Source organism: Maniola hyperantus, chromosome 5 (assembly GCF_902806685.2).
Source record: "Maniola hyperantus chromosome 5, iAphHyp1.2, whole genome shotgun sequence".
NCBI lineage: Eukaryota > Metazoa > Arthropoda > Insecta > Lepidoptera > Nymphalidae > Maniola > Maniola hyperantus.
The window spans coordinates 871441-897939 of record NC_048540.1 but is presented as its reverse complement, the minus strand read 5'-3'; the positions used below and the strand labels follow the sequence as shown (position 1 = coordinate 897939).

General features: G+C 37.9%; 1 protein-coding gene and 1 long non-coding RNA gene across 2 annotated transcripts in view; one reads left to right on the top strand and one right to left on the bottom strand.

Moving 5' to 3' along the window:
- Window positions 1–26499, bottom strand: part of LOC138402373 (uncharacterized) — a 404494-nt gene that overhangs the window by 67758 nt on the left and 310237 nt on the right. The window lies entirely within an intron of this gene.
- On the top strand, window positions 626–7037 carry LOC117982689 (lebercilin-like protein). The gene is made up of 7 exons (XM_034969065.2): window positions 626–713; window positions 1634–1832; window positions 2328–2392; window positions 2811–3002; window positions 3892–4111; window positions 4898–5035; window positions 5836–7037. The coding sequence occupies exons 1-7, from the start codon at window positions 667–669 to the stop codon at window positions 6793–6795; spliced, it is 1821 nt and encodes a 606-aa protein (XP_034824956.1). The 5' UTR covers window positions 626–666; the 3' UTR covers window positions 6796–7037.

Sequence of the window (26499 nt, the reverse complement as noted above, 5' to 3'; positions counted from 1 at the left end):
CATTTTTATCAAGTAAGTACTTTTTGTAGGTTTCTTCGTAACTAAAAACAGTTAAATAACCATACAGTACAAAGTATAGTTCGCGACAAGTCGGCATGGCACAAACCCGGCGCGGGACGTTCCCCTAGCCTCATACCCCGATCACCATCTACTATACACCCAGTGGCCCTGTACAGTTCTTGCAATTCACGAAGGCGAGTGAACTTTACTTGTCGTTACGTCGTATAGATGGCCATTGCGTAAGTATGTGTGCATGTCAGACCAATCAGTCGCGAGCAAGCGTTGGCAAACGCACACGTTTACTTTACCTTAATTTATTATATCTTCTGTGCTTATACCGATACGACTTAAACACAAGCATGAGCCACTCGCCTTCGTGAAATGCAAGAACATGCATCTTCGCCGAGCGCATTAGGTCCAATATGTAGTGTACAAGCCACTTCAGAAAATGATAAATAACTGGCCTGTAATATTAAATATGGATAAAATATTGATTAAAACCTCAAACTATGTCATTGTGTGAGCGATGCGATGTCAAAGTCTTTTTATCGGTTGCCATAGCGACGGCGGTACACAACGCGAAGTTTTAAAAATAAGTTTGTGACATCGCTTTTGATCCTTTTTCTTTTTCGTGTAGAAAATGGAATTTATCTAGTTTCACCGAGGATGTCAGTGCTGAGTCTCGTGCCAGAAGATAAACGAAGGGAACAAAGGTAATCTACCTATTATTGTACCTACCTACCTATTTCTTATAAACCAACTTGTTTCTTGTTGGTTTGGATAACCAACTTTGATGATAAGAGCTCTCAGGGGTTTCGTAGACAGGTGGCAGTGACGCGTTCTTCTTGTCGTTTGCATGAGATTTGATGTAGGCACCTACTACCTAGAACTTAGCTATGTCTAAGTAGGTATGGTAGTAAGTCAAAACGCAATGCAGAGCGCGTGAACGCGTAACCTCGTCCTATCTGCGACAATCCTTGTCTAGGAGATCTATGGGTACCTATTTTTATTACTAGATGATGCCCGCGACTTCGTCCGCGTGGATTTAGGTTTTTAAAAATCCCGTGGGAACTCTTTGATTTTCCGGGATAGAAAGTAGCCTATGTCTTTCCCCGCGCAAGCTATATCTGTACTAAATTTCGTCAAAATCGGTTGAACGGGTGGGCCGTGAAAGGCTAGCAGACAGACACACTTTTGCCTTTATAATATTAGTATGGATAAAGAGTGTTTGTTAGTAAGTTTGTATAGTCCTCACCACGATTGCCATGCCGTCCTGTCGTGAACTTTAGATATTTTGAACTGTAAAGTGAACGCGATAATTAGGTCGCTAAGGAAGGAAAGTGAAACCCAGGCACAAGCCGAACGAAGGAATGAGACTGGTCAAAAATAATGCTAGTTTCATAGTACTACCCCTATTATAAATGCGACAGTGTGTTTGTTTGTTGGCTTGTTCTTCAATTACGTCGCAACGGAGCAATTGATTAATTTTTTGCATGGGTATAAGTTTAAGACCAGGAGAGTGACATAGGCTACTTTTTATGCCAGAAAATCAAAGAGTTCCCACGGGGTTTTTAAAACCTAAATCCACGCGTACGAAGTCGCAGGCTAGTATTTATAAAAATCAAAATTCCAGGAATTCTCTCGAGAGCGTTTACAGCAGCAACTCGCGTCTCAATCTGCTGCACAAGCGCAAACGCCTCCACCCCCTCGACATGTCCAACCAGTCCCTCAACAAGGGAGACCGCTACGTGACGCAGCGAGTGCTCTCTGCCAAGACGCACAGGGTCAAGCAGCTGCAGAACCAGTTGGCTGACGCACACTACCATCTGCAAGTAAGTTAAGATGTAAAACATGAGTAATTTGCACCAAATGCGCTCGCACCTGCGTATCTGAGCAAGCGCAAACGCCTCAACCCACTCGACATATCCCTCGCGTTGCTGGAACGAGCTGCAGGTCAAATCCACGCTCTTTTATCATTTAGATAATCTTTATGATAATCTTTATTTTTTATCATTTAGATAATCTTTATTAATAATTGTGTAGATTTTTTGTAGATTGTGTAGATTTTTTCTTTAATTATAATTGTGTAGATTTAGATAATCTTTATTAATAATTGTGTAATATGCTTTTTTCAGGAGCTTACTTTTAATAGATTTTTTAAACATGTGTAAAGGTATTAAAAGAGAAACCTGTATGACTCGTATTGAATTTTATTTTTCCTTATTTTCAAATGTTCAATGACCCAGTTTCCTGTAAGAAGAAATACTCAGGCTTCTAAGAAAATTGCCCTATTCGAAAGTTCATCAAAACGTATTAATTTGTTTTAGGAGCTTAGCAACGAAAATCGAGTGCTACGTGCTCTACAAAAGAAACAAGAAATCGCTTTACAGAGGTACCTACTTACTTAGTACTTACATTACTTATTTATTTACTAGGTATAAACCTCAGCTCAATAGCTATAAAGAAACGGGCTGAAATCTGAAAAGTTAGCGGTTCAAACCCCAACCGTTGCACTACTTACTAGCACAAGCTTAATCTATGCTTAGTAATTGGAGGGGAGAATATTAGGCACGCTTATTAACATGGCAAATATTCTTCAAATAGCGCTCGCGTCTTCATTCGCGTGGACTACACAAATTTGAAACCCCTATTTCACCCCCTTTGGGGTTGAATTTTCAATAATCCTTAGCGGATATCTACGTCTTAATAGCTATCTGCAATCTGCATGCCAGATTTCAGCCCGATCCGTCCAGCATTTGAGCTGTGCGTTGATAGATCAGTCAGTCAGTCATTCACAATCCTGTCTTTAGATACGAGAACTCAAACGCAGAGCTTCCCCAAGTGCTGAACTCGCACAACGAAGAGATGCGCATCCAGCAGAGCAAATACAAGCAGATCAAGCAGCAGTACAAGGAAGCAGCGCAGAAGCTCAAAGAAAGAGATCTGCAGCTGCAGCAGCTGAAGGACGAGCATCAGCATCTGCTGGACTTGAGCAAGGACAGGTATCTCACATGTTCTCTTCTTTGTCCTTTTTAGGGTTCCGTACCTCAAAAGGAAAAACGGAACCCTTATAGGATCACTTTGTTGTCTGTCGTGTCTGTCAAGAAGCCTACAGGGTACTTTCCATTGACCTAGAATCATGAAATTTGGCAGGTAGGTAGGTATAGGTCTTAAAGCGGGCGTAAAGGGCAAAATCCGAAAACCATGAATTTGTGGTCACATCACAAAGAAAATATTAAAATGTGTTCATGAACAAATAATGTATTTTTAACTTTTAAATTACTATATCAAATGGGATATCATATTAAAGGGCTTTACCTGTAAATTCTTAAACAGATTTTGATTTTTTTTACATAATAGTTTTTGATTTATCGTGCAAAATGTCGAAAAAAATACCCGAGTACGGAACCCTCGGTGCGCGAGTCTGACTCGCACTTGGCCGGCTTTTTATTTGATGATAGATTGATCATGATGATGATTGATTACCTATTTAATATACCTATTTTACCACATTAACTAATAAGTAACCTACGTAGTTCAGTTCACTTTAATTTCGACGACCTCCCTGGCGCAGTGGTAAGCGCTGTGGTCTTATTAGTGGGAGGTCCCGGGTTCGATTCCTGGCAGGGATTTGGAATTTTATAATTTCTAAATTTCTGGTCTGGTCTGGTGGGAGGCTTCGGCCGTAGCTAGTTATCACCCTACCGACAAAACCGTGCCGCCAAGCGATTTAGCGTTCCGGTGCGATGCCGTGTAAAAACCAAAAGGTGTAAAAACCGTGTAATAACCAACCATCCCACTTCCATCTTAGACTGCATCGTCACTTACCACCAGGTGATATTGCAGTCAAGGGCTAATTTTTATGTGAATAAAAAATAATTAAATTTGAAGGAATCTCCTTGAACGCGAGAAGCTTCAAGCTCAAGTGACGGAACTGACAGCGAAAGTGCAACATCAGAATGAAACTATAAGCATGCTGCAAAGACGTCTGGCTCTCGAGGCGAAGAACTTTCGCCACCAGCTGCAGGCCGAGATCAACAAGCATAAGGACACCAGACACGACCTGGATCTAGCCATCAACAACGCTGATAAACTGTCCACTATTATTGAGGTAAGTTGACAGTATTATAATTATCTATCCTATGTATACTGCTAAATAAAAAACCGGCCAAGTGCGAGTCTGGCTCGCGCAACAAGGGTTCCGTACTACAGTCGTATTTTTGCGACTATTTGCACGATAATTCATAAACTATGATGCATAAAAATAAATAAAAATCGCTTTTGGAATGCACAGGTGAAGCCTTCATATGATACCCCACTTGATATAGTTATCTTACTTCGAAATGGAAAATACTAATTTTAGTTCATGACCACAATTTAATTTTTTTTGTGTGACGTAACCACAAATTCACGGTTTTCAGATTTTTCCCCTAATGTCTGCTATAAGACTACCTACCTGCCAAATTTCATGATTCTAGGTCAACGGGAAGTACCCTGTAGGTTTCTTGACAGACCGACGGACAGACAGACAGACAACAAAGTGATCCAAAGTGAAGTGTGACAATAAAGTGTTATAAGGGTTCCGTTTTTCATTTTGAGGTACGGAACCCTAAAAATTGAAGTGTACCTATGTCTGTAATTTCGAAATAATTAGCACAAAATCTCATATCGTTATTTGAACTGTACCATAACTGAATTACACGTTTTTAAAATTTATGTCTGTCTGTCTGTTTGAACGTGTTAATCTTCGGAACGGCTGAACATATTTTGATGGGACTTTCACAGGCAAGTAGAGGAGACCTTTTTGGAAACCTACCAAAACTTTACACTAGATCTCAGTCTTTCAAGAAACCAGATATTTTACGCATCAATTAACACTTCATTATTGTATGTGCAGATGAAGGAAAAGATGCTGAGCACAGCTTCGAGCAGAGTCGTGAAGTCCCCCACTAAAGTGGCGTCCGTCACCAACATGGCGCGGCCCATCAGCAAGAGTGGACGAGAAGCTAGCAGAGGGAACGACGACCGAGCGAATGTGTGATGTATTTTGTATTTTAAGTTAGACTATTTAATAGATAACCGATCGGATTTTAAAAAAACAAATCCATCATCATCATCGTCACCCGATCGACGTCCACCGCTGGGCATGGTCTCTTGTAGGGACTTCCACACGCCACGCCACCTGAATCCAGCGGCTCCCTGCGACTCGTCTGATGTCGTCCGTCCAACTAGTGGAGGGTTTTCCAACACTGCATCTTCCGGTACGAGGTCGCCATCCCAGCACCTTGGGACTCAACATCTATCGGTTTTACGAACTATGTGCCCTGCCCATTGCCACTTCAGCTTCGTAACCTCTTGAGCTATGTCGGTTACTCTAGTTCTCCTACGGATCTCCTCATTTCTGATTTATAACGCTGCCCAACCGAAAAAACAAATCTACTTTGATTTTATTCTAAATTATAAGTAAATGTACAACATAGTGACACTTGAAAGACTACTGTTTGTTTACTGATCTGTTACATGATAGCGTACGATTCATTCTTATCCGTTGCGGGGTGTCATCTTACATCTCCGAAAATTTTCACCAGGTTTACACTTTTACACCTATAAATGGGACTAATTTGACAGTTTAAAAAATTAATTATTGGAATCGATTCATATTTGACGAACTTACGAAGTCCAGAAATAGATTAAAAAATGCTTCGAATTGAGCATGGTGACGTCATTCGCATTTTTAGCACTGAAAACGGTTTATTGTTCAGCGTTGGGGTGATTTGCATCTTCTTAGAGGGATTTCAAACGTCAATTTTTTATCTGCAATGTTACATTTTCCAGGTAATGCATTTGGAACAAAACCTTCTAGCAAAACTGTGTGAGAACTCACGTAACGTAAGCAGTTCGCTATCACACGATGAAGATACCAGTTCCTCCACTGAACCTCGCTCACGATATGTCTCCTCCCGAACCTCCACCAGCCAACGCACCACGCCCAGCCAAAACCAAAACCGAAACAGAAAAGACTCAAAAAGTCCCGATGATATGATAGAACTTGCTAAAACTGTCCAAGATGGAATGGCTGACCTTGCCATCATTGATGATGATCTTACTCATTCAACCCCAGAAGAAATGCAAAAGAAAATGGAAGCTATGAAAGCGGATCTCATGAAGAAAATAAAGAACAACGAAGAACTAGGATCGAGAAAGTCTAGTGCGTTGAGAAGAAAATCAATTGAAGAATCAATTGAAGAGAAAATTGAAGAAGTTGTGATAGAACGACCGAAATCTAGAGGACGGAGAGGTTCTTCTGTATCTTTCTATGATAGTTCCAGTTCCGAAGTTAATGCAACTAGTACTGATGAAGGAGAGAAAAGAGAGAAAACGGTTCTAAGACGTGAGCTTAGCGTCATTGAAAAGAAAGTAGCAGGAAAACCAATAGACACATACTGCAAGGACATAATTCATGATATAGAGAAAAGCAGCAAAGTCATCGATAACCACATGAAACAGTTCACTCAAACCAAGTTCAATAGCGACAAATTGGTTGAGCAGTTGCAAGCGGTTGATAAATTGAACGAGTTTGTGAACGGTGGAGGTGATATACCGACAGAAGCTTTCACTGAACTGAATGATAACTTCAAATTGCTTACAGAACAGGCTTTCACAGTCGCTCCTGTTGCAAGGAAACGCTCGGTTTCGGGTAGAGGAAATTCTCGTGTTGAATCCAGAACTAGCTTGCTCGGCGATACCAATATGAGTAACCAGGATATGCTCGAAGATTTGCTGGGGAAGAAATGATATACGGCACTATTTAACGTGTAACTTTAGTGGCACGTTCAAAACGGACTATTTCATCGAATGGTGATAAAATATAGTGAATTAGAATATTTGTGAGCTCATGAAGTATTGGAACAATATAAAAGAGTAGATAATATCTCTTAGAAATCCTAGAGATTGTCTTTAGAACAATTAGAGCTATACTTATACTTCGGTCCTTTGACTAATTTCTTTTCTATTTGACACCTATCTATTCCGTATTACTTCACACACTTTTGAGAACATTATGGAGAACCTTCAGGACGCAAGTTTCCGGTCGTGATGTTTTCCTTCACTACGCTACATTACACTATGGTCAGTATGATGCCATTCGGAATACACGAGCCTGCACGCACCGCAGTGTGGCGAGTTGCGGTGCGTTTTGAAATCCGTAAATTTGATTTTAAATGTACCTACCTATGAAAATCCGGTGCGGAATTAATTCCGCAGTGCGCGCGCGTCTATGTAGTTCTATAGTTCACAGATTCCTAAAAGGCCGGCAACGCATCGGCGGATCCTCTGGCGCTGCAAATGTTCATGGGCGGCGGTAATCACTTAACATCAGGTGACCCGCCAGCAAGTTTGCTCGCTTTCCCTATTAAAAAAAAATTGCGGAAAAAAACCGAACGGAAATTCACCGTGGTGCGCGCTAGCTCTTAGTCATTGTTAAATAGAAAATAGTTAATGGACGAACAAAACAATTTTTATATTAGATATTTTTGTACATGAATGAAGTAGTCATAGAGAGCGTTATTTCAGAATTCACGCATTAAATCTGGCGAAGAAATTGCGTTCATAAATTATGTTGGAGCAAATATTTGTTTAGTATTAACAAACATTTGCATTGGTATGTTTTACGAGGTTTAAATGATTGTGTTGTGTGTATGTTGAAGTAATTTATGTAAAATGGATCTTTCGCGGTAATTTGGAGATTCGCCCGGCCGTTGCAATTGGCACGTACAATTTCAAACTGGAATCGCAATCAGCGGTATTCAATAATACTTTTACGAACTTTTCTTTGAATTCGTAAAAGAATTTGCACTGATTCAGGTAGCTGAGCAACTTTTATCTATACAATGTATACAATTGAGCCTCAATAGCTCAACCGGTATAGGAGTGGACTGAAAACCGAAAGGTCGACGGTTCAAACCCTGCCCGTTGCACTATTGTCGTACCTACTCCTAGCACAAGCCTGACGCTTAATTGGAGAGGAAAGGGGAATACTAGTCATTTAATATGGCTAATATTCTTTAAAAAAAAAAAAAAGTTAACTATGCAAACTATGCACCCCTATAGTTGCAATACTTAATTACTGTGAAAAAAACGCAGTTTTTTTCCAATGTGAGGAGATTATTTTCAAAACTATATTAAAACTGATTTAAATAGAAACATGGCTAGCAACTAGACGGAGACAACGCTCTACAAAGCCGAAATATCTTTCTAAAGGCCGATGTACATCACTTTCAGTCGCGTACCGTCGCCGTCTTCAACCAATAAGACGTCATTTTCTGGGCATACGTCTCTTGTAGGGACTTTCACATGCCACGGTCTTGCACCGCTTGGATTGGTCTACAGTGTAGACCACCACAGACTCTACACCAATGGCCTCTCACCGAAAACCTGTGCTGAGGTCGCCATTCCAACTCCTTTGGACTGCAATATCCATCAGCTGTTCGAACTATATTCCCCGCCATTGCCAGTAGGTAGGTATGTGAATACTAAATTCCTATTACCAATTCAATAGATAGTTTCCGAAGCAATAGCTATTTCAGTCTGTTATTGCCTTGCCTCGGTCGGGCAGCAGATTTTCACCTGAAATATTTATTTTACACGATCGATTGAATTTTTATTTATCTGTGTGATTGTGGATTTGTAGCGTCGAGTTATTTATATTTATTGTTATTAAATGTTTTACCTATGTGAATGAGATAAAAAATCTATTTTTGTGGACTTTTGTGTATAATTTTTACGCGTAGGTAGTTCTTACACGCGTTTAAACCCGTACTTCGTTTAGACGAAATTCTTGGGAACTTGGGAAACTTAAACTCGTAATCATCATCATCATCATCATCAACCGATAGACGTCCACTGCTGGACATAGGTCTCTTGTAAGGACTTCCACACGTCAAGGTCTTGCGCCGCCTGTACTATCCAGCGGCTCCCTGCGACTTGTCTGATGTCGTCTGTCTACCTAGTGGAGAGGTCTTCCAACACTGCGCCTTCCGGTGCGAGGTCGCCATTCCAGCACCTTGGGACCCAAACATCTATCGGTTTTACGAACTATGTGCCCTGCCCATTGCCACTTCAGCTTCGCAACTCGTTGAGCTATGTCGGTTACTCTAGTTCTCCTACGGATCTCCTCATTTCTGATTTGATCTCGTAGAGAAACTCCAAGCATAGGTAGCTCTCTCCATCGCCCACTGAGTGACTCTGAGCTTTCTTATGAGGTCCATATGAAAACTTATAATAGGGGTAGTTAATTGTGTGTTTACTGCGCAGTAAAGTGTTTGCTAATTCAGTGATCAACACTGAATGATAGACACTGAGCTCATTTGACGTTTATTTTTAAATCCATTGAAAGCTACGAAAAATTATTTTAATATTACTCAGTGAAGCAGTAATGTAGAACCAACCAATGACAAATGAGCTTTGATGGTTATCTGAGTTAGTGGATCGCCCCGCAGTTGTAGAGGCTATATTATGGTCTTATGCATGGCCTTTGGCTGGTTTTCTCCCGTGATTAACGCTAGCAAGTTTAAGCTAATGCTGTAGAGTTGCGCGCTGGTCGCCAGCGCTGACGGTCAGCATGAGAAGACAATCAGTCGAGATGCCTGTAGATTGAAGCAGAGCGTCTGAGGCCTTGATTGAGGCCTACTTCTCTTTAGGTAATATTTTGAATGGTCTGCTGAATATGTAGGTAGTAGGTACCTACTTCTACTACCCTACTAATTTTTTTTAAAGCTTTTAATTACCCATACCTATACGGAAAAGAAAATCTTCGAGAAACTAAAGCATACACAATCTATAGTAAAGTCCTCGCTCCTCGTTATCACCAAAAAAAAATTTTTTTTTATTTTTACGGAAAAAATATTTGAAACCAAATGATGTCCGGACTTGGACTGAGTGATTTTTCTTAAAACCCCGCGGGAATTCTTTAATTTTCCGGGATAAAAAGTTGCCTATATCACTCTTCAGTTCAGTTTTGTTCTGTAATCCATGCAGAAAATCAAGTCGATACGTAACTCAGTCGCGGAGGGTTCGCGGCAGAAAGTAATGTACATTGACCTTTAAAAGGAGATAGCAGATTTGTAGAACACTGTCTTTGTCGTTGAGACCGACAAAACGTCATATATAGGTATGAGTGACAGAGACAACGCTCTACAAAGCCGAAATGTCATTCTAAAGGCCGATGTAGGTACATTACTTTCTGCCGCGTATTGTATTTCACGTTTTTAATATTAAGTAGGATACGACATACATACAATAGTTAACAACTGCGAAAATAACGAAGTTTTTTAAAATAAAGATCTCATACATAAGTATTTATTTCTCATGCGAGGCGATTATTTTCAAAGCTATGATATGCCAGAAGGGAAGTCGTTAAAATCGTCTGTTTGATTTATTTTACTAGCTAGCTCACGTTGCTTTATAATTTATCTCATGTTGCTCTAAACTGATAGATTTGTTACTTCGAAAACTCCTACTACCATCGATACAAAACGATAAAAAGCAATTTTGGCGTTGTTTATGATTATAAGACTCCAAATGGATCATAATGTGTAGTGGAAAACATAAAAATTACTGCCTGTTAATAGATAGTGCTATATATATAGCTTCTTCAGATGTTATTGTAGTAAAAAGTGACGAGAAGACGTTAATACGTTATTTAGGTACTTCTACTTATAAGAAAATTACATCATCATCAACCGATATACGTCCACAGCTGGACATAGGTCTCTTGCAGGGACTTCCACACGCCACGGTCTTGCGTCGCCTGAATTCAGCGGCTCCTTGAAACTCGTCTAATGTCGTCCATCCACCAAGTTGGGGGTTTGGAAGACGCTGCGTCTTCCAGTGCGAGGTCGCCATTCCAGCACCTTGGGACCCCAACCTCTATCGGTTTTACGAATTATGTGCCCTGCCCATTGCCACTTCAGCTTCGCAACCCTATGAGCTATGTCGGTCACTCTAGTTCTCCTACGGATCTCCTCATTTCTGATTTGATCACGTAAAGAAACTCCAAACATAGCTCTCGCTCTAAGCCAGCCAGAAGATTGAAAAGATTTCATCGCAATTCGTAAATAGAGTTTACACATTGGCCGAACGAATTGGAGTATTTCACTCCAATTTTTTTTATTACTTTATTATAAACTAGAATAAAAATAATGACGTAAACTGAAAAAACTAATTAAATCTTTTTTTTTATTTAGATTTTAGTTTAGATTAGACAGAGATAGCGATACAGCAGTTTGACGTCACACCTACTAATGCTATAGTAGCTTCGTGCGGTTTCGTACAAATTTTCGTTTTCAAATCAAATCAAATCAAATCATTTATATTGCGAGAAAGGGATAGAAGACCCTCCCACACCTAAAATTAAAATGCCCGTAACTTTGTAAATCTTTGTTGGATTTTAATATTTTTTTCAGTGTACGTCATTATTTTTATCCTAGTTTATAATAAAGTAATAATATTTATCCAATTCAAAATTAGGCAAATACCCAATTGTGCTACCTATTGTTTTTACCCTTAGAAACTAAACCCATTTTACTTTTGTTTACAGCTAAGGTTAACAAAAGTTAAAATTGGATGGCACTATGAATACAGATCAACTAATTAGCCAGCACAGCAAGACGTGTTTCTTGAGTTCAGTCTAAACCACTGTTCTGTCTATAAAAACTGTTCAGCAGAAATGTGGGCTAAAGTCTACACTTCTGCCTGTTGTTTCATCAAGCGGAGTTTTGTAATGCTTTGTTTGCGAGCACTTTTTGTTAATTAGAACGATTAAAAAAGTACTAAAGTCTAGAAGCTTTTCTTGCAATCCAAGTTTTAAGTTTTGTTTTTCAGTAGAAATTAAAATAGGTATCATTTTTTACGCTGCATTTTAGTTAAGTATAATGCTGGTTTAAAATAATAAAAAGACATTTTTTTTAATTTATTAATTCCCCTTAACCCTATATATACATATCCCTTGACTGCGATCTCACCTGGTGGTAAGTGTCAACTGACGATGCAATCGATGGAAGCGGGTTAACTTGGAGGAGGTATGGAGGTATATTTATTAAACCCACACCCGTTATCGGTTTCTAGTTTTTACACGGCATCGTACCATAACGCTAAATTGCTTAGCGGTACGGCTTTGCTAGTAGGGTGGTAACTAGCCATAGCCCAAGCCTTCTACCAGACAATTAAATTGCTTTAAACCGCTTTTACTGGGAGCCGCTGGTTCAGGCGGCGCAAGACCGTGGCGTGTGTAAGTTCCTATACAAGAGACCTATGTCCAGCAGTGGACGTGTATCGGTTGATGATGATAATGATGATGAAACCGCTTTAAACATAGAAAGGCGGTCAATCCAAATCTTTTATATTGAATCGAAACGCGAACGTTAGGTATATGAATTAACCACAGTGATAGTTTTTATGATTCTTCTATCTGTGAGTGCTATCATAAAGTATTATTATTGCGTCACTTCCTGTGATATTGCTCGTAAACCGGAAGATAATATCTTTTTGGACATTAATAAATAGTTAACAAGAAAGGTAGGTACCTATCTATATTTTTATGAAGTGTAATCAGTGTGGAACTTGCAAACTAAATACAAAATTAATTTCAGAACACAATTCAACATTATCATAATTTGTGGCAATCCTTGCTTGATATCTATGCCCATTGCCCAGCTGTGGACCTATATGGCTCTTATAACATTTTTTTTATTTTTTTTATTCACATACAAGTTAGCCCTTGACTGCAATCTCACCTGGTGGTAAGTGATGATGCAGTCTAAGATGATAGGGGCTAACCTGGAAGGGGTATGGCAGTTTTTAGTAAACCCATACCCCTTTGGTTTCTACACGGCATCGTACCGGAACGGTTAATCGCTTGGCGGCACGGCTTTGCCGGTAGGGTGGTAACTAGCCACGGCCGAAGCCTCCCACCAGACCAGACCAGAAATTTAGAAATTATAAAATTCCAAACCCCTGCCAGGAATCGAACCCGGGACCTCCCACTAATAAGACCACAGCGCTCACCACTGCGCCAGGGATGTCGTCATCATGGTATAGACTCTACTGATCGGAAAGCAGATGAAACTGAAAAGAACCAACAAGAATAAAACGTTTTTAGTGCCTGAAACGTAGACACCGTGGACATATTTATCCGGGTTACAGCAAGCCGTGTTTGAGTTCGTGATCTGCTGCAAAATATCCATCAAAAATGAACAGCCAGCCAGTTGCGTTAACTTAGATATATGCCTCTATTCTAGCGTCGCGTCGCGTCGCGGTGCACAAGCGGCAAATTATTTATTTCCATTTACATTTTATATGTGTCATTGCGAAAAGTGGTTTTGCATTGAACTCTGTAAAATATATGAGTTATATATACCTACCGCTTCTGAAATACTAGAGCTCTTTTTTATATTTCCATTACTTATCCCGACTGCTAGACGCTAATATTGTTTTCGTTATTAATCCACTTAAGTATGTATAAATAAACTACCTTATGCCCGCGATTTCGTCCACATAGATGATAGACTAAGTACACAAATTTAGAACCCCTAATTTACCCCGTTGGGATTTTCAAGAATCCTTTCTTTGCTATAGCTATAAATATGCATGCCAAATTTAAGCCATCCGTCCAGTAGTTTGAGCTGTGCGTTGAGATCAGTCAGTCAGCGCACTTGTCTAGAAGATGCCTATTCACTCTTGACGAAGGTACCCATATTATAATAAAAAATCTCCATTATATGTATTTGTATAGATAAATCGGACGACTTATAACACTATAGGATATCATGACTTTTTAGGGTTCCGTACCTCAAAAGGAAAAACGGAACCCTTATAGGATCACTTTGTTGTCTGTCTGTCTGTCAAGAAACCTACAGGGTACTTTCCGTTGACCTAGAATCATGAAATTTGGCAGGTAGGTAGATCTTTTAGCTGACATTTGGGGAAAAATCTGAAAACTGTAAATTTAGGGTTAGATCACACAAAAAAATTAAATTGCGGTCATGAACTAATAATTGGTATTTTCAACTTTCGAAGTAAGTAATTATATCAAGTGGGGTATCATTTATGAAAGGTATTCACCTGTGCATTCTAAAACAGATTTTTATTTATTTTTATGCATCATAGTTTTTGAATTATCGTGCAAAATGTCTAAAAATACGACTGTAGTACGGAACCCTCAATGCGCGAGTCTGACTCGCACTTGGCCGGTTTTTTTCTTAATCTTAATACCATAATCCTTACATTTTGAGCTATTATCGACAATTTAACAAGTTTTAACTAAAATCCATTAGACACTGGTGGTGATAAAAAACACTGTAAAAGTCAGTGTTTTACGCGCACTCGACTCTACCGTTCGTCTGTGATTTATTCGTTACATAAGCGCTGATGGGTGGATGGTTGATGGATTTTACGATATAACGGGAATAATTTGTATGTGCCATCGATAAAAATAGATTTACTTCCGTAGTGTGGAAACTTCATTTAAAATTGTTAAACTTGTAGAGGCAAAAAAAATAATATTAAAAAAAACCGACTTCCAAAACCACTAGAAAGTAAAAAATTAGTTTTATTTCTACACGTGTAGGTATGTAGGTATGTATGTATGAAGTTGGGCGAGCATAATAACAGAAACTAGAAATCAAAGCATAAAGCTCGCCCGACTTCAACATACATGAGAAACAAAAGGAATTTTTTACTTTGTAGTGGTTTTGGAAGTCGGTTTTTTTAATATTTTTTTAGTAGTCATGTTTGCCATTTTGTAATGACGACTTGTTATTCAACTCTTTCTTTATTTCATCGTTTGTTTCGTGTTTGCTTCAAATTACTTAGTTTAAAAAATTTTTTCGACAGTTTTTTTTTCGTTAAATTGAAGTAGGTACCTAGTTAGATAGATTTATCCAATTCTTGAAGGGTAATAAGCTCCGAATCTCGTTTATGGACCCTTTGGCTCGGAACAAGATTTTTAATAGCCAATTAATCTTTTCACTTAATTAATTTTTATGCTTAACTTTTACTTTTGAACACATTAATTGGTAGGTACACTTTATAATTCAAAAAAGAAAATATATACAAAATTTACTGGAAAGTTTTTTTTAATTATTGACTGCGATATCACCTTGTGGTAAGTGACGATTCAATTTAAGATGAAAGCTGACTAACATGGAAGAGATATAATTAGGCTAATAATCCTTACTTACTTAATTAGAATTACTACGCGACTTCGTATCGGAACGCTAAATCGCTTGGCGGTAAATCTTTGCTAAAAGGGTGGTCACTATAGTTGCTAGCTGCGGCCAAATTTCACCCGAGCGGAGCCGGGTGAATCAGCTAGTACACTACTATTATGTTGCAGGATGTAGGGAATCTCAGGATCTTCGGAATTAATGATCCGAACCTGAATTTTTTTTTCACTGATAGATAGAGCTACAATATCCCCGAGTGCTTATATAAAATTATCACACAAACGAAGTCGTGGAAAAATAATGTAAAACTCTTCATAGTATAACTTGAAAATCACTGTAGTTTTTTGGGGACTATAAGCTTGATAATGGCGATACGTGCAAATATTTGAGAAGTATGTAAAAGTGTAATTTTTTTAAATAAGTATACGGTTTAATCTGACGTTTATATCGTTTAAGAATATCTACTCTGTTAACACCTTTCTTCCGTCAATTTTGAACAAGTTTTGTTTAACGCGCAAAATAAATGTTCCATCCAGTCACATAGATTTGTTTGGATGCAGAGTTTTGTATCCGAGGACCCTTACAAAAACGTCTTCAATGATTTCTTAAGGAAATGTTGTACAACTTCTAACTTTGCCTAACATTCGAATCCAGATATCTTTTCCACTCAAGTTTTTATTCGTCCCTTTTCTTTACAAATAATTGAGTTATTGTTACAGAAACTATCGACTAAGTACGTTCCACATCTTCCAGAGTAGGTACCTCCCTACCTAGTGAATCGAGATCGAGTAGATTTCGTTATAATAATACATTTTCTTTTATATTATTTGGGAAAGGCGTTTATTTCAGAAATAATTTTTATTGTGTTCCTTTTTATTGATAGGACCCTTTTGGCGTTTGTGCACTCATTCCTGTTCAATTATTCGTATTCATTTTCGTAAAAAATACGATTCAAAGTACCTATATACCTACCATACAAAACGTACGTACGTGTGTGCACTCATTTGATTGTCGTCAAAATACGAATCGTAAAAATACAAATGAAGATCTTATCCGATTGCTGTATTGCATAGTGATGCAGCACCGAAGCAACCGCAAAATTGCCGAAGGCTGACGCTGGCAAAATGGCAAAGCATTGTGTCTGCTTTGCCATTCGATGTATTTTTCAACAGTTGAACGTTTATGCCCGTTACCATTATTACATTAGTTACTAAGGTAATAATGGTAACGGGCAAACGTTGGGAGTTGACCATAGGATTACTAAACAAGATTCGACTTCGTGCGTCGCCATGATAATCTCTTATGTCACGTTGTTTAATAGAAGTCAAGAAAAAGGTTTCTTTTCCCAAAATGTACCTACCTTTAATCTAAGCTCATAGTCAGAAAGGTTAAAATATTGTGTTGTATAAGATTAAAATATTGTGAGATTTTTTTTACACCGTTACACATTATTTTAGTTACATTCTCAAAAATATCTCTCACGGCTTAAAATATTCTTGTTTTCGCAGTATATAAAAACTTGCGTTATGTAAGTAATCCTAAAGCATCCGCGTACAAAACAATCTCTACAACTCACTCAAGCGGAATGGAAGTATCCAGTCATTTAATTTGTAAATAACATCTTGAGAACGTCTAATAGATTTAGCCGTCGCTTATTTGTACGAGTATTTTGGCTTTCGTTGAGTGATGTAAGACTCGAATTGATGAGAGCGATAAGATAATTGACTGATTTGTGCTTTTCAGTTGTCAGGGTGTAACCAGAACGCTGGCAAAAACAAAGACAGGTGATAGTACTGATGATTACTGATATGATCCCATAAAAATCGCAATAAAGAATAATAAAAAATCCTATAATTTTGTAAAAGTTATCGATACAATGCAAATAAAACATCTGACTGACGCCAGACGTCAACGAACATTACGTTAGTAGGTCATTCGGAGTCAGTACCGCGTCGTAGGCGGGGCATTGACCCAAGTTTTGCACGCTATACATTGCGGGTTTGTAAAATACTAAATCACTAAAACTACAAAATGAGGCAAATGGTTATTGGTATTGGATTGTGTTTAGGTAGTACTAGCTGATGCCTGCGACTTCGTCCGCGTGGATTTAGGTTTTTAAAAATCCCGTGGGAACTCTTTGATTTTCCGGGATAAAAAGTAGCTTATGTCCCTTTCCAGGTCTTAAACTATACCCATGAAGGAATGACTGATTGAAGGACAAACCAACAAACCAACAAACAAACACACTTTCACATTTATAATAGGGGTAGTGATGTAAAATAAAACATTTGACTTTTCAGTGTTATTGTTGGTGCTTATACTTAAGTAGTTTAAATTACTTAGTATTCATAAAGTTATTTGATTTACTTAAGTAATACTTCTAAATTGTGTGGAGTAAAACAAAGATTAAGCAACAATCTTTCAAGTAAGTAATATTACATGCGAAAACAACATTTTCTCAACTCGAAGTCTTTGATGCGAAGCTAAGAAGGTAGGGCTGACAAATTCCAAGTGTTGGAAACCAGGATAAATATTTTTAGCTTACCAAATTGTTACAGTTCGCTCTGGGCTGGCTTCCGCAGTTAAACGTTTCCGTCTGTTGTGCGTCTTGTAACATAATTGTTACAGTTATTATAACTGTCGTATTTTGAAAAACCGGTCAAGTGCAAGTCGGACTCGCGCACCAAGGATTCCGTACTATAGAAGAAGTAAAACTACTCTGGAACTACTGAACCGATTTTGAGAAATCTTTCACTAGTAGAAAGCTACGTTATTCCTGAGTGCCATAGGCTATATTTTATTTTCAAAAATTTATTGATGCTTACGTAAATTGCAATAATGTGAAAAAAGTCGTCTCATCTGTGAGCTTCCGTGGCGTGCGTTGCGTAAATAGTAATGTTACACGAAAACAATATTCTGTGGAATTGTTCCTTTTCCATATTATTATGACTTTGTCCTGGAAAAATAGGGGGCCTGGTGACTACAGCCTTGTAACAGTGAAGTGTAAACGAATTGAGTTAACAGACGTCGATGTGTCTTTGTCCTTCACTTGTTTCTAAGATGAGCTTATTATTTTAATTACACTTTAAAGTCGTGAGTGAATTTATTAATTAACTTTGCGTATGTTTTACTTTATTTCATTTATCACTACCCCATCATACCACTTATTATGCATAACAGTTTTTGATTTGAAATCAAAAACTATATGCATAAAAATAAATAAAAAACTGTTTTAAAGTCATTTCATATGATACCCCATTTGCAGTGGCGTGCAGCTCATAAAGGCATAAACGCACTGCTTACCCTCATTGTAAGAAATCAATGCTTACTTTTTCATTATAACCTACCGTAAAATAAGTTCATACCTAAATGCATACACTGGCTTGAACTCCTGTGCACGCCACTGCCCATTTGGTATATTAATGTTACTTTGAAAGTTGAAAATAATAATTATTTGTTCATGAACATTTTAATTTTTTTATGATGTAACCACAAACTCGCGGTTTTCAGATTTTTCCTTACGTGTGCTATAAGATCTACCTACCTGTCATATTTAATGATTCTAGATCAACCCTATAGGTTTCTTGACACTTGACAGACAGACAACGAAGCGATCCTACAAGGGTTCCTTTTTCCTTTTGAGGTACGGAACCATAAAAGAGGACTAGTTCATTTCTATTCGCCAGCTCTTCGAAGTGTAAGTATCCATTCTTAATGTGCGCTGACCTTAACATAAAATTGCGTCTGTAATAATAAAATATGTTTTATGAATGAAAATAACTGAACAGTGATAGTTGTTTAATTTGCATCGTAAAGATATCTGCAGAATGTGAATGTGTATTATGGCGATAGAATTAGTTTACACACTACAAATGTAGGCGTATGTACGTCTACGTTATTTTCGGTACCAGTTACGAGCTACGAGCATTTTTGCGATTTTTAACGGATTTTTCAGACCCGATGACGACGCCGCAAATAAAATTATATAAGTACCCTTATTATAAATGCGAAAGTGTGTTGTTTGTTGGTTAGTTGGTTTGTCTTTCCATCACGTTGCAACGGAGCAACGGATTAACGTCACTTTTTGCATGGGTATAGTCAAAGACCTGGAGAGTGATGTAGGCTACTTTTTATCCCGAAAAATCAAAGAGTTCCCACGGGATTTTTAAAAACCTAAATCCACGCGAAGTCACAGGCATCATATTAGTTCAGTCGGTCACCCGTCAGTTGATATGCCCACTTTGCCCAGGCAGGTTAGATTTGAAGTTGGAACCAACAAGGTCAACAATACAAAGCCGCTGGCTGGCTTTTGTTGACCTTGAAAGAAAAACCTTTTTTTACACAATTTGAAATGATTATGAAGAAAAGTGTGACATGAAGTTGTTAATTTTCTAATTTACTATTATATACTTCATTCAAGCAGGAAGTTGCCTCAAAACTTGCCTTTAAGGCCATTGCATTCGCTAATGACAGTTGCCGTTTCACCTTGAAACTAGCAATTTTTGTTTTGGCGTTTGGTTTTGGCGCAATTTATTGACATTTGATCAGCTGATACTAATTACTAACACGCACTTTTAGTACTTTAACGTACTAGGGTAAAGGACTCCAGTAAATGAACGAATACGAAACCTCAAAAAAATCGGTGTACATACATTTAAAAAAACGGGCCGAATTGAGAACCATCTCCTTTTTGGAAGTTGGTTACTAAATGCGAAAGTGTATCTGTCTGTCTGCTAAGGCTAATTTTAACCCGTAAAATTAGAGAGTTCCCACGGGATTTTCAAAAAGCCTAATCCACGCCCACGAAATCGCGGGCATCATTTAGTATTTTTTTATTATTTTGTGTATCTATATTATAGTCATAAATTATTTAATAATCAAAAAGAGCAAAAATAATGCGCGGTATTAATTATTGTTATACTTATATTTTTTTATTTAACAGGAAAACTTACAGCTAATTGGAAAAGTAAATTGATAAGAACAGAAGAAAATTGAAGCTGATGACAAGTTTCACAAATAGAATTTATATAAGACTAGCTTATGCTCGCGACTACGTCCGCGTAGACTACATAAATTTCAAACACCTATTTCACCCCCTTAGGAGTTGAATTTTCAAAAAATCCTTTCTTAGCGGATGCCTACGTCGTAGATAGATAGAAATACTTTATTGCACATAAAAAATATTACATAACATGACAAAGAAACTAAAACGAAAAAAAAGATTGTATGCAAAGGCGGCCTTATTGCTCACAGCAATCTACCAGGCAACCTTTGGTGAAAGGAGAAACTAGGTGTGTTGGATAGTACTTACACGCAATACAGAAAAATGTAGTATAAAACAATATAATATAATTAATTAATAAGTACCTAACTATTTCAGTAATACATACATAACTATCATACATATACATATCTATTATAAATATCAATATATATACAATCCATAATAGTAATACAATCCATAATACTCGACTACGACGACGATAGGTATATACCTATCGTCGTCGTAGTCGTAATAGCTATCAGCATGCCAAATTTCAGCCCGATCCGTCCATTAATTTGAGCTGTGCATTGATAGATCAGTCAGTCAGTCACGTTTTCCTTCTATATTAAAGATCAAAAAACAAAAAAAAACTCGACTGAGGGAGAGAGAGAATAGAGGCAAAAGTAGTAAATGTTTGTCGTATACCGTCAATTGTAACACCTACAGTTGACGATTGATTTTTAAAAAACCTAATTCTACGCGGACGAAGTCGCAGGCATCACCTAGTAGTTTATAAGTCACTAAAGTATGTCAAGTAAGTCACCTTTGTAAACAGCGTCATACTTACTCATAGGCGAGCAAAATCCGACACGATTTTATTCCGAACGTAGAGGGCTGGCAAAGCACCCGACATTTCTTGTCGGCGCCAACACAAAATCGGTTTTAGTCAAGCGTGCATCATATAAAATGTTCTGCCACTGGAACATCCGATTAAAATCCGGGCCCGACAACCGACAAGTGGGAACCGACTCTTACGGAAATAATCGACTGTGATAGACAAACAGACGGAAGGACGGAGCAAATCGAACCATAAGGGTTCCATTTTTAGGGTTCCGTAGCCAATGGCAAAAAAACGGAACCCTTATAGATTCGTCATGTCTGTCTGTCTATCCGTTCCGTATGTCACAGCCACTTTTTTACGAACTATAGGAGCTATACTGTTGAAACTTGGTAAGTAGACGTATGCTGTGAACCGCACTAAGATTTTCACACAAAAATAGAAAAAACAGTAAATTTTGGGGGTTCCCCATGCTTAGAACTGAAACTGAATAATTTTTTTTCATCAAACCCATACGTGTGGGTTATCTATGGATAGGTCTTTAAAAATGAAATTGAAGTTTCTAATATAATTTTTTCCAAACTGAATAGTTTGCGTGACACCTTCCAAAGTGGTAAAATGTGTGTGTGTGTGTGTGTGTCCCTGTTACTTCTAAAATACTAGAATGATGAAACAAAAAAAAAATATGATGATATTACCATGAAAGTTTGCTTTCACCGAAAATTGGTTTGAACGAGATCTAGTAAGTAGTTTTTGATTTATCGTGCAAAATGTCGATAAAATACGATTGAAGTACGGAACCCTTAGTGCGCGAGTCTGATTCGCACTTGGCTGGTTTTTACGATTATGGTACGGAAACCCTTAAAAACTCTTATTCATAAAAATTTGTATCAGCTGGTTTAATTCCTGGTAGTTTTTATTTATGGTAAAAACCTGTGATTTGTTCATTCACTTGAGTCTTTTACCCTAGAACCTGATTAAACCGACCGCCCCATATCGAAACCCAGTAAATGACATTTTTTGAAAAATCGTTATCTTATGTCATAATTTTTACTTCAATAGTATCTCCCATTATTGTAGGGAAAACAGCATTAAAATCTATACTTCCACATCCATATCTATACTCCATACCTACTTAATATTATAAATGCGAAAGTGTGTCTGTCTGTCCGTCCGTCGGTCTGTCTGTCTGTCCGTCCGTCGGTCTGTCTGTCTGTCTGCTAGCCTTTCAAGGCCCATCCGTTCAACCAATTTTGACGAAATTTGGTACAGCGATAGCTTGCATCCCGGGGAAGGACATAGGCTACTTTTTATTTCGGAAAATCAAAGAGTTCCCACAGGATTTTAAAAACCTAAATCCACGCAGACAAAGTCGCGGGCATCCTCTGGTTTTCCATATAACAGAAATTTTGATACCTCTAAAGTCTAAACCTACAGTACGCGACAGGTTGAAAAAATGGTAATCGGGGAGGGAACGCCTCGTATACCCGCACAGCTCCTGCGCTAACCAGGTGCAGTCGTGCGCCTTATGACGTGCGGGTGTACGGCGCGTCCCCTTGCCATATCCCGATTACCCTCTCAACCTGTCGCAGGCTATATATAGTAAGTGCACCTTATACAATGAGAAAACCAATTCAAAGCCTAGTAAGTCGCTGTGACCATTTTAAAAACATAACCCATGATCTAAAATCCAAATCAAAACAGTAAAGACGTTTAATAATGCATTAAAAGTAAGAATAGGAAAGGCAATAAGCTCTATAGTACGCGAGATGAATGATGAGAAAATGACAGATGGAAATCGGGGTATAAGGCCCGCACACCCGCACAGCCCCCACGCTAACCCGGTGCGTGATAGCGCGGGTGACGTCCCCACCCCGATTGCCATCTCGACCTGTCACGTACTATAGGTACATGTTAAATGTTTGCAAGGAAAATACTTTGCATACAATAATGTTTTTTCTGCATTATTTAACAAAGTCTAACTACTAGAAAATCTACTGAAAATACTTAGTCTTAAAATAAAATAAATTAAATTATCTCCCTGCGATCTCGTCTGATGTCGTTTACAGGGTTTGGATTTTAGGCAGCCGAAATGTCACTGTTGACGCTATCAGAAGACCTAAAGCTTACGCTAGAACACAGAACTGTCATAATTCGTGTTCACTTAACCTAACGTCTCTCAGAGGGCTGAGAGGCAATAAATCTTTTTCTTATAATCCATACTAATAGTATAAATGCGAAAGTGTGTCTGTCTGTCTGCTAGCTTTTCACGGCCCAACAGTTTAACCGATTTTGATGAAATTTAGTACAGAGTCAGCTTATATCCCAGGGAAGGCTACTTAGGCTACTTTTTATCTCGCAAGAGTTCCCAGGGGATTTTAAAAAACCCAAATCCACGCGGACGAAGTCGCGGGCATCATCTAGTTTTAAATATCATTTTAATTTGAAATAGCCTTAATAATTATTATTAAGGCTTCAAGTTAACAGGTTATGCCAGATGCTTTCAAATTATTTTTTTTTTCAAAATTTAAGAAGAAGAAGAAAGGCATAATCATCATCATCATCATCATCATCAACCGACAGACGTCCACTGTTGGACATAGGTCTCTAATAAGGTCTTCCTCGTGGCACAGTCTTTCACCGCCTGAATCGAGCGGCTCCCTGTGACTCGTTTGATTCGTCTGTCCACCTAGAGGGGGTCTTCTAACGCTGCGCTTTCAGGTGCGAGGTCGTCATTCCAGTACCTTGGGAATTGGGATCGTATTTTGTAAATATATATTGGCTTTTCGAATTACGAGCGCTCATTACCACTTGAAATGAAATGAAATTAAATGAAATGAAATTCAAATATGGATCTGACACATAGGTATAATACTTACTTAGAAAATATTACTGTCTGTCAACATAATCTATGACAACCTCACAACTAGTACCTAATACTACGATAATTTTAAAATAAATTTGAGTAGTGAGCAGGCTTCATTTTGAGATAAATAAATCTCTATTTTATTATTCAACCATTACCAGTACATATAAACACAACTTTCATTCAAAAATAATAAGTTTATAGCGTAATTTTACGAAGAAATGGTGGCGCGCAGCTCCACCCGCCATGACAGCCAAAAGGCTACTGCAAATACTGACGGCATTTAGCGCCTGCAAGAAAATGAATAATTTCCGTTCGTTTTAGATTATTTAAGAAATGAAAAACATTTAGTTTAAAACCAATAATTTAAAATGATAAGATAACCTAAACATATTGTTTTGTGATGGTTTGAATTTAACACGTTTAGCCGTTAAAGAAAAAAACAACAAAACAAGTAGATCATAGCAATGTTTTCAACATCAATTCTTCAAAAAACGGGATAATTTGAACAAATGTGATATAGGTCATTATGATCTTCACAAATTGAAGTTTTTTATTACATGTATTTAATAGCTATTAATGCTTTAGGAAAGAAAATCTTTTTCTTCAAATTTACAGCATTTTCGCGATTTGACACTTCCTTTCCCCTTAAATAGAGATTTTTCAATGGCCATTATTTTTGAATATAATTTTTTGAATATAATTTTACTATATTAATTGTTTTAGGGCATAATGGAGAGATAAATCGATATATGGCTTAGTTATAGATCTGGTACAACAAAGAATAGAATAATACGTTTGTATGGAGAAGCGCGTAAGAAGGCCCCACCTTCAAGACATCATAATTGATGAGACTGAGTTAAACTACAACGCCGTTATCAAGTGGCACGCCTTCAATATCCACATAGCGACTAAAACGAACCATGGAAACTGAATTTTCCATTCATTATACAGGAAGAAAGTGATCCGGGAGAATGTCCGGGAAGTAGTTATTTGAGATGGGTCCTTAAGGGCAGCCATAATAATATAATATAGGATAAAAAATATATTTAAAAAAGCTTCAGGCTTTGATTTCTAGTTTCTTTTATTATGTTCGCCCGACTTCATACATTCATACACCTGTAGAAACAAAAGTTATTTTTTACTTTGTAGTGGTTTTGGGTTTTTTTATATTTTAATTTTAAGCTTTTTAGTGTAAGAACTCATTGCTTGGTACCTAAAATATGAATTCACTAGCAAAACTTCCGAAACCCAAATTTCAGCACGACCCGTCCTGTAGTTTGAGCTGTGCGTTGATAGATCAGCCAGTCAGTCAGTCACCTTTCGTTTTATATACTTAGATTATGTTTTAAAGGTGGCACTGGGGCCGATTCCCTTGTACCTACACAATACCTAAACTAAACTAAATTAACAGGTCTATCTAGTCTACTCTAGTGCTATCCTTTTCTGCAGGCAAAATTATGAAAGGGAAAGCAATAGATTTAGACGTATCATTTTAGTTTACTTTAGAGATTGTGTACAACGGAATTAGCCACAATGTCTCGTTTATACCTGAAACTTAGGTCTGAGCAAATTTAAAGTGCGTTCTGTATATCTCAGCCTAATGGCCAATATTTCAAGCAATTACTGTTGCTCGGCAACACATGAGTCAATCTGGAGCAATTAAAAAAAACCTATAACATTGCTGAAATTTTTAGATATTGCAGTAATTGCTTCATGTGGTCGCGACGTTATAATTGTCAAAATTGCCTGAAATTGCGTAATGTCAATTGCCCGTGTAAGCGTACCCTAAGACAGTCGTTAACATTTTCTACAATAAATGGGTAGGTACTCAAGTATGATGAAAATAGAGAGAAATTAGTATAGATGTGTAAAATTCCTAACATACCTTTAACCTTTGAGAGTTTCAAGCAAACGTTGGTACAGCTTTTCAGTGGAAAATGGAAATGTTGTGCTTGTAACCTTGAATTTGTCGATAGCCAAATAAGCCCGCCTGCGCTTAATAAGTGGGCTGGTTCATCGAAAAGTACACATTACAGAGTGTGTTATCAAGCCAAATCTAAATATATAAAAGGAAAAAGTGGCTGACTGACTGATCAACCAACGTACAGCTCAAAATACTGGACGGATCGGGCTGAAATTTGGCATACAGATAGCTATCATGACGTAGGAATCAGCTAAGAAAGCATTTTTGAAAATTCAACTCCTCAAGGGGTGAGATAGAGGTTTGAAATTTGTGTAGTCCAGGCGGACGAAGTCGCGAGCATAAGCTAGTAGGAATATAATACTGTACCCGTAGTACAAGATTTTACGTCTCACCAAACCAAACCAAATTCGAGAGTCGAAATGCTTCCGCGTTACAGTAAACTGGATCTTAAATGCCTTGTTTTAAAGCTCAAGTTTGTCTACACTTCTACAGCCAGCGCTCCAAGCGGAAACATTGCGAAATTAAAATCAGTGGCATTGAATATTTGACTTCAATTCAAGGCTGTTTAGGTCCATTTTACTGTAACGCTGAAGTATTTCGACTCTCGAATTTGGTTTGGTTTGGTGAGACGTAAAATCTTGTACTACGGGTACTGGAAAGTTT